The sequence below is a fragment of the Ovis aries genome, chromosome 6 (assembly GCF_016772045.2).
Source record: "Ovis aries strain OAR_USU_Benz2616 breed Rambouillet chromosome 6, ARS-UI_Ramb_v3.0, whole genome shotgun sequence".
Lineage (NCBI taxonomy): Eukaryota > Metazoa > Chordata > Mammalia > Artiodactyla > Bovidae > Ovis > Ovis aries.
Window position 1 is genome coordinate 22,787,526 of NC_056059.1, and position 14,218 is coordinate 22,801,743.

General features: G+C 42.3%; 1 protein-coding gene across 5 annotated transcripts in view; it reads left to right on the forward strand.

Annotated features, from left to right (window-relative positions):
* The first annotated feature begins 224 nt into the window (after positions 1-224).
* SLC39A8 (solute carrier family 39 member 8) overlaps positions 225-14,218 on the forward strand; it is an 82,372-nt gene continuing 68,378 nt past the window's right edge. For 3 of the 5 annotated variants that reach the window (XM_060416846.1, XM_012179610.4, XM_027970853.2), the window contains exons 1-2: positions 225-355; positions 793-1,266. In XM_060416846.1, the coding sequence (XP_060272829.1) occupies positions 1,048-1,266 (219 nt within the window). In that variant the 5' untranslated portion in view covers positions 225-355; positions 793-1,047. Of the gene's footprint in view, positions 371-792; positions 1,267-14,218 lie in introns of all 5 variants that reach the window. The other 2 variants (XM_060416847.1, XM_060416848.1) reach the window with 2 other exon arrangements.

The following is a 14,218-nucleotide window of genomic DNA, read 5'->3' on the forward strand; positions in this document are numbered from 1 at the left end:
AGGAGGTGGCATTCAGGTAACTCCCCGAGGGTGAGGGTGGGGAGCCGGCGCCGCCGCGGGTAGGAGTGCGCCCCGCCCGCCAAGAGGCGAGGGCAGCGGCTGTGCGCCCCGGCGTGGACGCGCGCGGGAGTCCAGGCCGGAGAGCGTGTCACCACGTGCTGCGGGGAGGCGGGGACAGGGCCCTCCTCCTCCGGTTATTTGTAAAGAGCGCGGGGCCGGAGCTCAGAGTTTTTACATCGGACTCGCCAGGGATAGTCTTGAGAGAGGGGGAGGGAGGGTGTGGGGGAAAGAAAGAAGGTGAGAGACAGGGACTGACTTACGTGGACAAAAACAGACGCCGAAATACGCAGGCGAGGTGAGAGGTTAGCAGGTCAGCTCACCTACTTCTCTGCTTGCCAAAGAAGATCTGGGCGATCTGGGAGAAGGAGGGTCCCGTTTAGACGGTCAAACCCCGGGACTCCGAAGGGGCCATTTCCTGCAGCTGCCCGGGGACTGCACGCCTCACCCCTTCTAAGTTTGCAGATGGAATTAATCAGAAAGAAAGGAAGGGGAGGTGGGGTTCTGTAGCCACTGTAGTTTTCTTCCTAAAAAGTGACGGGCTTTAGATCCGGAAGGAGCATGTGGCATCACACTGCAAGCTAATCCTGGAATGTTTGCAAACTCCGCTCCGGAGCAGTTGGCCCCAAGCCCGGCGGGGCGTCCGAGGGCTCCGGCCTCGCAGTGCCCCCGAGGCCGACCGGCGGGTAGCCAGGTGGCCTTTATCTCTGTCCCCCTTTGTCCTTTTTATCTCAGGCTCTCCAGGAGGCCCGGGGGCCCGCTCTGTCTATCGCTCCCACCCCCCGGGCTGCACCGCCACTTCAATGCCCGGCAGGTCGCGGGCTGCTGCTATTTCGAAGGCGCCGGAGGACCAGGTGCGCCCCGCGCCACCGCTGACCCGGACCGGCGCCGACGCCTGACCGGCGTCCTTGGGCACCGACGCGGCTGCGCCCGGCACGTCCCTGTGCGCTCCAGTCCGTTTTGGGCCCGTGAGGGGCAACCGCGGCCAGGATGGCTCCGGGTCGAGCGGTGGCTGGGCTCCTGCTGTTGGCGGCCGCTGGCCTCGGAGGGGAGGCCGAGGTGCCCGGGCTCGCCTTCAGCGAGGATGTGCTGAGCGTGTTCGGCGCCAACCGGAGCCTGTCGGCGGCGCAGCTCGGGCGCCTGTTGGAGCGGCTGGGAACCGCCCCCGTCGAGGGCGCCCCCGAGCCGGGACAGCTGCACTTCAACCAGGTAGGGCCGGGCCGCCCTTCCCCAAACGCCGGGGTGTCCGGAGACGTCCATTTGTACTTGAACGTTGATTAAACGGGACGAGCGCAGGAGAAAGAACTTGGTTTTGTCTCTCAAGTGTGAGGCGGGTCCTGTTTTTTTTTTACTGGATCTGACTTTCTAGCCGAGGTTAAAGGGCTGGTGGTGACAAGGCAACCAGAAACTGCAGTTTTATGCCTGATGAGTTGAGCCGTCGGACGCTTGTGGTTATAAGATTTTATGCAAAAGTTTATGAAGTAGTTGAGTGCGGGAAGCACCTTGAGAGATGCGTTTGAGATAGGAATGGAGTACTGAAGTCTTCCTGGCAGAGATAGTGGCTTACAGGCACCCCCGTTAACAGCTGCTTGGTGGGTAACAGCTGCTAGCAAGGTATAATGTAGTTCTGTCTTTCCCCTGTAAGTTACATGAGGCACTTAGGGCTGAAGGGCTTATTGTATAGAGACCAGGAGGCCGAGGGGGCCCTGAGACCAAGATCACACATCAACTGGTGATGGAACTGGGTTTAAAGCCATAGTTTTTATTCATCTATCAGGTCAAAGGTTTGGTTCTAATATTCATTCATTCATTCAAATAAAAAGAAAAAAACCCAAAACCTATTTTAGTACAGATACACAGCATTATTTAGGCGTTTGGTAATTCCTAAGATTTAAGGATCACCCTAAGTTACCTAGGCACAGTTAAGACCATACCTGTCAGTTAACTTCAAAAAAGGTATTAGAGAGTCTTCCATATTTCCATTATACATAGCTTATGATTATTTCTTAAAATTGTGAAATAAGCAAAGTGTGCTTTTAGCATCCTTCCCAAAAATCCCCTCTCCTTTTTAAAACCCTGTTAACTCAGTGCTTTGATTGTTTTTTTTCCCCCTTCTGCTGTGGTTCCAGTGATAACTGATGATGAATGGCAGTATTCAGTACTTTCCGTATTGTTTATCACTTCTGGGTGATGTTAGTTTGTGTTACAAAAAGTTTTGTGGTCCAAAATGTTTGGGAATGTTAAAAAATGTTTGGGAATGTTATACTGTTACTCTACTCTTGATAATCTAGAGTTTCCCAATGTATCTGGCCTTCGATTACAATTAGGGAAATTTTAATCTGATAGTGAAATGAAAGTCGCTCAGTCGTGTCTTTGTGACCCCATGGACTATACAGTTCATGGAATTCTCCAGGCCAGAATACTGGAGTGGGGGGTGGTGGTGGTTTAGTTGCTAAGTCGTGTCCTACTCTTGTGACCCTATGGACCCGCCAGGCTTCTCTGTCCATGGGATTCTCCAGGCAAGAATAAATACAGGAGTGGGTATCCCTTCCCTTCTCCAGGGGATCGTCCCAGGCAGGGATCGAACCTAGGTCTCTCACACTGCAGGCAGATTCTTTACCACCAGGGAGGCCCCTTTAACCAGATAAATTTTTTGTTGATAACCTTATAGTTTGGCATTCATTTTGTTAGAAATATCTTACCTCAATTAAAACATGCAGTACATAAGAAGTGTAAGATTCTGATGCCATGAGGTATCAGAGTGCATGTCCTTTGATCTAGAAGGGTTTTATGGTCCTCTTATGCAAGTTCTTTAGTAAACTCTCTATCCGATTCTTGCATGGCATTACATGCCAGAATGTAATGGCTAAGAAATGATACATTGGAAGAGCTGAAATGACTTCATATTATATTGATGTTTTAGAAAATAAGGCAAACAACTAACTTCATAAGTATTTTCCATCTAGTTGCAGCCTCTTCAATCAAGGGAAACAGCTGAGCTGACTGAAGTATTTCTAGATAGGAGCAGGAGTGGTCAGTCATCTGCTTGGAAAGATGCCTGGGGACTTGACTTGCAGCTGCATATCTGTAGCCTACATATTGTTTTGACTTAAATTATCTCCTTATCTTGCAGTGTTTGGAGGTGCTGATGAATTATAAAGGGACAAAAGACCCCTGAGCCACACCTTGGCAAAGACAGTGGAAAATATACCTAAATAATTTAGGAAGTTGCTTAAGTTTGTTAGCAATATGATTCCCAGTTTATGAGTAAGTAGGTACCTCAATAGGTAAATTATAATATGGGTAAATTATACAACAACATGATGTATGTTGACACCTTGTTTTTCTTTCTTCTGTTTGCATATTTAACTACCCTCATTATGGCCTCTGTGGACATCAAAAAGAGATGAGAAAAAGCCCCTAATTACTTTGGAAACAAAGGGAAGCCAAGGAAAATTTATCACTTGATCAGACCTAGCAAACATCTGTTTGATGTTCTAAAAAAGTTCTACTGATAACAACCATCATCAGTTAATGGTCAGTTAAATGAAATGCCATTCCAGAAGAATCTGTTAATTTGCTGTCATTTACGTCTGCTCCAGCAGGAGACTATCCAGTTTGGAGCGAAATTTAGGGCTGTTAATATCTCCATACCGTAAAGAAGGTAACTTCAGTTTCCTCACCTGCAGCAAAGTAGAATAATAATATATGTGAAAAACAGGATTTTCTGACTTTGAAGACAGTTGAAAAGATAGAGTTTATTTCTTTGGACCAGGGATTTATTGAATCTTGTATGAGATCTATTTACAAATGACATTGTTCCTTTGGATGAGAGCTTAAGCCAGTTTTTCCGCAGACTGCTAAAAATTTAAACAGTTCCGGAAGGTTTTCTAATGTTTTTTCAGTATCCCTAAATACTATTAGGAGAAGAAAATGGCACCCCACTCCAGTACTCTTGCCTGGAAAATCCCATGGACGGAGGAGCGTGGTAGGCTACAGTCTACGGGGTCTCGAAGTCAGACACGACTGAGCGACTTCACTTTCATGTTTCACTTTCATGCATTGGAGAAGGAAATGGTAACCCTACTCCAGTGTTTTTGCCTGGAGAATCCCAGGGACATCGGAGCCTGGCGGGCTGCCGTCTATGGGGTTGCACAGAGTCGGACACAACTAAAGCGACTTAGCAGCAGCAGCAGCAAGTACTGTTAAATTAGCTTGTTGCTCTGGGAGATCAAAGTGACCTGAGTTCAAACTGGAGACAATAGAATGATTGAGTTTACTGTTTTGCTTCTCCTGGTTTTTGAGGGTACAAAGAGCAGGTAGAAGAAGTAGGCCAAACTATTGAGAGGAAGGAGCTCTTTTATCTAAATGGGTCTCTGGGGCCTAAGACAAAGTGTAGGTCTGCTCTATCTGAGGGAGTTTCTAGAATACAAAGGGATCGCTTCTTGGCCTTTTGGCTAAGAAGTGTAGAATACAAAGGGAAGCCCCAGCTGAGTGAATACCCTGGGTGATTAATTGAGGGGATTTAAGAATGGGCTCAGTGCCACCTTTTGTTTGTTCTGATAGTCCTTTCTCATTCTCCAAGTGGCCTTTCTCTTCATTTCTCCTTCAAAACCCCTCATTTCTAAATTATCACACTCAGCTGCAGGAAATGTTATATTGAAATCAGTCTCCTGGGGAGGGTTAGTGGGGGTGATGGGGTTGTGGCTGTGGCTGTGGCAGGTTGGCCTTTGAGGCAGCCTTTGTTTCCCACCATCTCTCTGCCTTTGACTTTTGCTTCTCTCTCCTAACCAGTTTTTCATTTGATACAAATCTTGCAGCATAGCTCCTGCATCTTTTTTTTTTTCATTCACAGGCTGTTTTAAAACATCTTTCAATTCATAGTCAATCTTCATAAAGCAATACTTGGAGTATGCCTCTCTTCTTTCAGTTCTCCTCCATGATTTCTCTTGGCTGGTGAAGTCTAAATCTGGAGTCTGGCATTTGAGGCTCTGCACAGCAAGGTTAACCCTGAGATACCAGCCTAACCTGCCCAGACCTAGCACTTCCTACATTAAACTAGTTACTCTTGTACAACTTCACCGTATATTTTTATTCAAGCACTTTTTACCTCGTTATCTTCCTTGCACCCTTTCCTGTTCCCAGCTGGGTTGTCCTTCATTTCGTTGAATTACCCTCTCAAAATCTTACACTTTTAAAAACCCAGCTACACTCTTCCATAAAATATTTCTAGGACTGCACAACCACTGCTGATTTGCCGATTTCTCTTTTTTTGAATTATTGAAATTTTTTCATGAAGCTGATGAGACAGCTATTCATGTGTTCTAGAAATACTTTGAATAACTACTATACTCTAATTAGAGCGGTCTTTAAAAGTACAAACCTAACCATACTGCCCAGTTAAATACCTTCAAGACAAACTTTGAACACTTAAAAGTGGCTTAAGTCTTTTTATGATCTGGTTCTTGTATATTTCCCAAGTCTTATCCTTTGCTACTACTCCAGTCTTCATAGACTGCTAGTAGTTCCTGGTTCTGCATACACATTTGCTTATGTTTTAGGTATCAGTTTAGATATTACTTCTTCCAAGAAGCCTTTCGTAGCCTGTTCGGGGGTTTAGTAGAAGCCCCTATATTAATTGGTACCTCTGCAATCATAACATATATTGAAATGGTAGTATAATATGTAAATAATTTATATATATTTTAATTTTCTGTTCACATGGTTGAATGTCCTCCCCTCCTCTGATATGATTTTGAATAAATTGAGGGAATGATCTGACTCATCTCTTCAGGGGCTAGTGTAATGCCTGGTACACAACACATATTCATTATATGTGTATGTATATATATATATTATATATATGTATATTATATATATATATATACATTCTTTTTTAGCTGAGCCAGGTGGGGTCTTAGTTCCCTGACCAGTTCAGTTCCCTGAACCTGGGCCCTCAGCAGTGAAAGCTCCATGTCCTAAACACTGGACCGCCATGGAATTTCCCGTTATATGTATTTTTGAATGAATGAGTGAAGATTGCTTAATATGAGTAAGGCAGTTTGAGCCCACCGGAGAAGGCAATGGCACCCCAGTCCAGCACTCTTGCCTGGAAAATCTCATGGATGAAGGAGCCTGGTGGGCTGCAGTGCATGGGGTCGCTAAGAGTCTGGCACGACTGAACGACTTCACTTTGACTTTTCACTTTCACGCATTGGAGAAGGAAATGGCAACCCACTCCAATGTTCTTGCCTGGAGAAGCCCAGGGATGGGGGAGCCTGGTGAGCTGCCGTCTATGGGGTCGCACAGAGTCAGACACGACTGAAGCGACTTAGCAGCAGCAGCAGCAGCAGCTGTTTGAGCCCGCACATGACTTTAGTTTCTAGGTAGATGTATGACATAGTGCACGTATGACTATAATGTATAATAGAATGATATATTTGATTAAAGAATTTTAGACAAAAGTGGAATGGGATCGGACTTGTGTTTTTAGAAAATTCTTCTGCATGAATGTGTGGAATGTGTCAGAGTGGGTCGAGACAGGAGCTAAGGAGGAAACTGCAGTGGTTTGTAGGAGCTGTAATGATTGCTTGAACCTGGAGAGGCTGTCAGGAGGTAGCATAAAGGCTCTGCCTTCTCTTAGGAGAGCAGCCATGACTGAGGAGTAGGAAAAAAGTCCCAAAGACAGGTATTTTCTACTGCAGCCTTTTGTCTGTACTGGTCATGCAACTATTATTAGACCTTTCCTTTCATTAATTTATGGCCCAAGGATGCCAGAGGAAGAGACAGGGAGGTAACTGTTGGCTTATTTCAGTGGGGTCAGGCTGGTGGTTTGTAGCAAACACAGGGGTGTGTGTGTGGTTATTACATGCATGCTGTATGCATAACTTGTTGTCATTTATTGTACTTTTTCCTGGTCTGTGAGCGGGTAACGGTGCATTAGATGAAGGACATGCTGGGAAGCACCGATTGTAGATGAATGAGAGAAAGCATCTGTTGTTGCCCTCTTTTTTTTTTTCCTTTCTTTTATGTTCTGAAAAATGATGGGTTCAATGTCCTAGGAATGACTTTCAGGTGAAAAACTGGAATGGCATGATGGAAGGGTGTGGTTGTACTTACGTCTTTGGTGTCTTTTCCTGTAAGACAATGGATTTACTCTGATTTATTATATCATTCTATTTAACTTGACTGTGTACAGTGTGATCATTGTTTCCAAAAGGTTTTGAGAAAGTGAGAGACATTCATAGCTCACTTGACCGTGATGTCAAGAGCTTTAGTTTGCTCCCTTGCCATATAAGGAAATATCCTTCATTCTTTCCATATCTAACTCCCAAATTTGCATGTTCACCCACTACCCTAGGAGTCACACAGACCCTTGTGTACATAACATAAATAATTATATCTAAGGATTTATTTTTTTTCTTTTTCTGTATGACATACTCCTAACCAATTTATTTGTATTAACACATTTCAAGATCACAACAATCCTATGATAACGATACCATTATTAACTTTACACAGGAGAAATATGTGGTTCCGAGAGTTATGTAACTCAACGAAAATCAAACAGGAAGTGATAGAACCGCAGACAATCCTAAATCCTGTCCACTAAAAAAGATGTACAACTTGAGAGCTGCGAGTTAAGTTTTATTTGGAGCAAAATGAGGACTGCAACCGAGGAGACAGCACCTCAGTTAGTTCTGGGAGACTGCTCCAAAGAGGCAGTGTGGGAAGGCAAATAGATAATATTTTGGTGAAGGAGGAGTTCAATGCAATTATGCGCTCGTTTTACAAAAGGTTTTCTGCTAGTTATTAGGAGCTGATGTCATCAGGAAGGGATTTAGTACTTTTTTAAATAGGAGGAAATGCAAAGATTGGCTTATGAAATCAGTTTCTGAAAATATTTGACTATATTCCAGCAGAGTGCCTGGAGCGCAGAGTGCCCCACTCCAGCCTGAGCTTCCTCAGGGGGTGCTGAAGGTCAGCAGCTGCAGCAGCCCAGGGCTCAACCTCTGCAGATGCAGGTGGCAAAAGTCCTTGTTGTTCAGCCGCTGGCAATGCCCTTGGCAAGTGTCAGTTTGTAGTTGACGACACATAAAATAGTGGATTTTTTGAATTTTACTTTAGAAAATCATACTGTCTCTAGCCAGGGCAACTGGTACCTCAGATTTTGGTCTAACCATCAATTACTTATCTAGCTACATTACTTAGTCACTTTAAGGGCAAAAAAATTATAATGATGATGATGGGTCCTTGTCCTCGGAGAGCTTTTAATCTAAGAAATAGGTGGGAAGTTGTGGGAAATATGTAAGGCAAAACTGCAGTAGTTAAATAATCACTGAAAGAAATATTACCAGACATATCACAAGACTGTGTGTGATTAATTGCCAAATGAACACTTTTGGTAGCATGCTCTAATTGCTGAAAAGAGTGAGGGAGCCTTTTGGGAAACACCTCATGAAGGAGTTACTACTCAGTCAGTTCTCTTTTTTTTTTTTTTGGGGAATTTTGCTTGTTTGGTTTGGCTTTTAAAATACTTATTTGATGAATATCCACTAGTACAAAATGTCTGTGCTATTAATCACAAGATGGATTTTCCAGTGGGTTCCTAATAGAAGGAAAATTCTCTAATAGAAGGAAAATTTATTTTATTTCTTTCTTATATGTTGAATTTTTCTTGGAGAAAATATTTTGGCAATAATAGTTCTCCTAATTCTGAGTTTCAAAGTTTTCCTGGGGAACAGCATATTAATCAACTTCTTTCTTCTGTGGATAGACTGTGGGTATGGGAGGAATACCCATGTCTAGTGTTAATTTTTTCAGTCTTGTTCTCACTTTTACTCCAGAAGAATTCTACCAATGAATTTACTCTCTCTTCTGGCAGTTTAGAGTATACGTTCTTCTTTTTTTAAAAAAATTGTGCCATATTCTCTCTGGCAGATAGTTCTTTTTTATGCTTATTAATTAATCATCTTTTTTTTTAAACTGATGTACAGTGCTATATGTTACTGGTGTACAATATAGTGATTCACAGCTTTTAAAAATTATGCTTCATTTATAGTTACAAAATATTGGTTATGTTCCATACATTGTACAATACATCCTTATAACATATTATACATTGTAGTTTGCTCCTCTTAATCCTGCAAGTCCCCCTTTTTCATGCCTGTGAAGCAGCTGCGTTGCTGACTGCATAATACTGGAGAAAGAGGATGGTGCGTCAGTGCTAGGGAATGAGTTGAAGCAATGAGGGAAGAGCAGAGTATTTTAACAGAATTCCTAACTCTTGGACTCTCGTGCCGCTAAGGTGAGAGTTTGAACTCTAACACAGTTATGAAGAGGGGGCTAGTAAACTTTCCCCCTTAATGAGGTAGATCTTCATCTCCCTTTAGAGATGTTCAAAGTGGAGTAGCTGAGTGGGAGATTTTGAGTTTTTGTGCTTTCCATGGTTCACACCATATTTCTGTTTCTTGAGGATGCCCACCTTGGGAAATGTTGAGGGGCAAAGTCTTCATTTTCCCATCATAAAAACCCATGGCTTTTCAACTATGACTGCAGCTTAAGAATTTTTTCTTTACATTCAGTATATATTTGAATCCTCGAGATTCTATTTCTTTTGCTGGTAGTAGGGGCTTGAGGAAGAAGACTCTTGAAAGAGTCCCTTGGACAGCAAGGATATCAAACCAGTCAATACGAAAGGAAATCAACCTTGAATATTCATTGGAAGGACTGATGCTGAAGCTGAAACTCCAATGCTTTGGCCACCTGATGCAAAAAGCAGACTCACTGGAAAAGACCCTGCTGCCGGAAAAGACTGAAGGCAGGAGAAGGGGACAACAGAGGATGAGATGGTTGGATGGCATCACTGACTCAATGGATATGAATTTGAGCAACCTCCAGGAGATTGTGAAGAACAGGAAAGGCTGGCATGCTGCAATCCATGGGGTCGCAAAGAGTCAGACACGAGTAAGCAACTGAACAACAACAACCAATGGGGTTGGGGGAGAAAATAGGAATATAAATAGGCATGGGAAATAGGCCTGAAGTTAAGAAGGATTGACGTTTCTTAGGGAAAAGCAAAGCAACTTGCAGTGAGGGTTAGTCTAATGCGGTTGGTAATAAGAGTTTGCCAGTTACTTGGATTCAGAGTGGCATTTCCTCAAGGGACTGTCCATATTATTAAGTGTGCACAGTTAATATTAGGATCATTTACAATGCAATTTGTTTAAAAAAAAAAGATTGCTACTAAACTCTATAAAACCTAAGAAACTTGTAGGTTTCAGAGAGTGTTCCCATTTCCAGTTCCAGGTGATGGTAGATTCTTGTTTGTAATTGAGTATTGAAACTAATTTATTCTCCAACTGTTCCCAGTGTCTGTCTCAGGAGCCAAATGGATTTGCCGAGTCTTGAGATTTATTTTATAAAGAAATGAAACTATCACTGAATTACCTTTGTGATGATGGAATTTCGGAACATAGAAAATCTTCAGAATGGAGCCTTGTTTAATTTGGTTTTCATATCCTTCCAAAGATCCTCTGTTGTTTTTCTTGGCCTGAGGTTTAAGGAGAACAAAAACAAAAATCTGTGAATTCTAGATCAAAGGTGTTAACCTGAAAAGTAGTATTATGCCTTCCAAGTCCAAATATTTAGTACCTTACTTTATTTATACTTAACTGAATAGAGAAAAAAACTCAGGCAAGCCTTGATAAGGCCTCTAAGGCTTTATTTCTGTGAACCTAGTTCAAAAATAATACACTTGTCATCGATACATTCAGTGGGTTTCTTAGGTCTCTAACTATAGAATAGAGTACCACAAAATGGTTAACAATTTAGTCATGGTAGTTAAACCAGGCCTGGGCTGAAATTCTAATTCTGTCACTTATTAGCTGGGGAATCACAGCCAAGTGACTTAACCTCGTTAATCTTCAGTTTTCACATCTTTGACCTGAAAGAATGAAAACTTATAATAGGGTGGTTGTGAACTAATATATACGAACAATAATAATAATTACTGAGCATTCATTCTATTTTAGGCACTTCTGTATTTAGTGTATTATGTGTAGCAAATCGAATAAAGAAGCTGTATTTTCCTGTATTACTTCAAATAGCAAGTAAAAAGACAATGCATGTAAAATACTTAGCCTGGCTCAAATTATGTGCTCAATGTATAGTTATTTTCATTATAATACTATGTTGGTTGATATACTATGTTACTATGTTAGGCTTTTTAATAGCTTAAAGATGATGCTGTGAAAGTGCTACACTCAATATGCCAGCAAATTTGGAAAACTCAGCCGTGGCCACAGGACTGGAAAAGGTCAGTTTTCATTCCAACCCCAAAGAAAGGCAACGCCAAAGAATGCTCAAACGAGCGCACAGTTGCACTCATCTCACACGCTAGTAAAGTAATGCTCAAACTTCTCCAAGCCAGGCTTCAGCAATACGTGAACCGTGAACTTCCAGATGTTCAAGCTGGTTTTAGAAAAGGCAGAGGAACCAGAGATCTAATTGCCAGCATCCGCTGGATCATGGAAAAGGCAAGACAGTTCGAGAAAAACGTCTATTTCTGCTTTATTGACTATGCCAAAGCCTTTGACTATGTGGATCACAATAAACTGTGGAAAATTCTGAAAGAGGTGGGAGTACCAGACCACCTGACGTGCCTCTTTCGAAACCTATATGCAGGTCAGGAAGCAACAGTTAGAACTGGACATGGAACAAGACTGGTTGCAAGTAGGAGAAAGAGTACGTCAAGGCTGTATATTGTCACCCTGCTTATTTAACATATATGCAGAGTACATCATGAGAAACACTGGGCTGGAAGAAGCACAAGCTGGAATCAAGATTGCCGGGAGAAATATCAATAACCTCAGATATGCAGATGACACCACTCTTATGGCAAAAAGTGAAGAGGAACTAAAAAGCCTCTTGATGAAAGTGAAAGAGGAGAGTGAAAAAGTTGGCTTAAAGCTCAACATTCAGAAAACGAAGATCATGGCATCTGGTCCCAACACTTCATTAGAAATAGATGGGGAAACAGTAGAAACAGTGTCAGACTTTATGTTTGGGGGCTTCAAAATCACTGCAGATGGTGATTACAGCCATGAAATTAAAAGATGCTTACTCCTTGGAAGGAAAGTTATGACCAACCTATTCAAACAGCATATTCAAAAGCAGAGACATTACTTTGCCAACAAAGATCCGTCTAGTCAAGGCTGTGGTTTTTCTAGTGATCATGTATGGATGTGAGAGTTGGACTGTGAAGAAAGCTGAGCACTGAAGAATTGATGCTTTTGAACTGTGGTGTTGGAGAAGACTCTTGGGAGTCCCTTGGACTGCAAGAAGATCCAACCAATCCATCCTAAAGGAGATCAGTCCTGGGTGTTCTTTGGAAGGAATGATGATAAAGCTGAAACTCCAGTACTTTGGCCACCTCATGCGAAGAGTTGACTCATTGGAAAAGACTCTTTTGCTGGGAGGGATTGGGGGCAGGAGAAGAAGAGGAGGACAGAGGATGAGATGGCTGGATGGCATCACCAACTCCTTGGACGTGAGTTTGAGTGAACTCCGGGAGTTGGTGATGGACAGGGAGGCCTGGCGTGCTGCAATTCATGGGGTTGCAAAGAGTTGGACATGAGTGAGCGACTGAACTGAACTGAACTATCTTTAACAAAATTGTCTTTCACTGGAGGCCGAGGCACCTTAAGGTCAGTCAACTTAGAAGAAAGCACTGCTATAAAAAGAGGGCAGGGATTAATGAAATAAAAAGTTCAGTGAGAACTACATCAGTCCAGTGAATTTGGTGTTCGTTTCCATGGTGATTCTCCTCTTGAGAAAGACTTTACTATTTGCCTCGTCTTCCTTGTCATCAAACAGTGGTAATAAACTCCTGAAAATGTAAACATTAGAGACTAATGACATAATTTGAGTATTTCAATAGACATTGAAACTGTAAACATTCCCTCTTTTCCAGGGGGCTTCAGAGGCTTTATAATTTATTTTTGTAATTTTTGTTTTATAATTTTTGTCCAAGGTTTACATCAATACTGAAATGTGAATGATTGGAAATCCACGTTATACTTGTAGAAATGGATCTAATTGTGTTTTTAAGTTCAAGACCTCCATATGGGTTTTGCAAGCCAGAAGTATCCGGGGTTCTCCAGACTCAGTTGACCTTTTCAGTTGGAAAGTAGGTGAGAGAACAGGAGTCACTGTGGTCTCGCAGTGATAAGTGAGGGACATTTCTCTTCAGGGACAGGGAAAGAGAAGTTAGGCCAAACTTCAAAGGAGAGGTAAAATTAGGAGTGTGATTCTGATTTGGGTCACACACCCCTCTGTAAATGACTATTGAACATATATGCTAGAAAGCACATGGACCCTTCTAGTAAGGGAGACATCCTATTGATGGTATCAGGTGCTTGAGTTTCAGTAGCAAATCATGATGCTCTGCAGTTTTCTTTAGGAAAAAGGATCTCAGAATTCAGGTATATGCTTTGGTTACTTTTCTTACACATATTAGTGAAAAAGTCTAGACACTGGACTAGAAAGTCTCTAATCTTGGGATGAATGCCATTTAAGTAAATGTTTAGCTAGGGCCTTCACTCTAGCAGAGGAAGCAAGTCCTGGTGGTAGAGGTAGTTAACACTTACGGAGTACTTGTCACGTGCCGGGCATTATACCTTCTTATGTACTGTCCCAATAAGCCTCTTAATCTCACCAGGTAAGTACTCTAGGTATTCCGTAAAGAAACCCAGTCTCGATGAGACACCTCCCTCAGCCTCACAGTTCAGAAATTGCAGAGTGAGGATTCCACTCCAGAGTGACTCAACTTCAAAACCCATGCTCTCTCCACTGTTGCTTCTCATATGGAAGAATATAATCCTGGTTTGTTTTCCAAAATCCTTAGTGCCTCATATATTATCCAAGTACCTAGGTGTCAAGGTAGAACTGATGCCAGTTTTTTGAAGCCACTGGAAACGGTGCGATTTTTTTTTTTTTTTCAGTAAAGCAAGAAAAATATTATTATTATTGTTTTCCCCTGCTGAACTGCTTGCAGTAGTCAGGTCTAGTGCTAAAACATCACAAGCTATTTTTCAACCTGACCTTTCAATATTATTTCGTGATCATTGACATTTGATATTGCAAGCAGTATTGTGAAAGA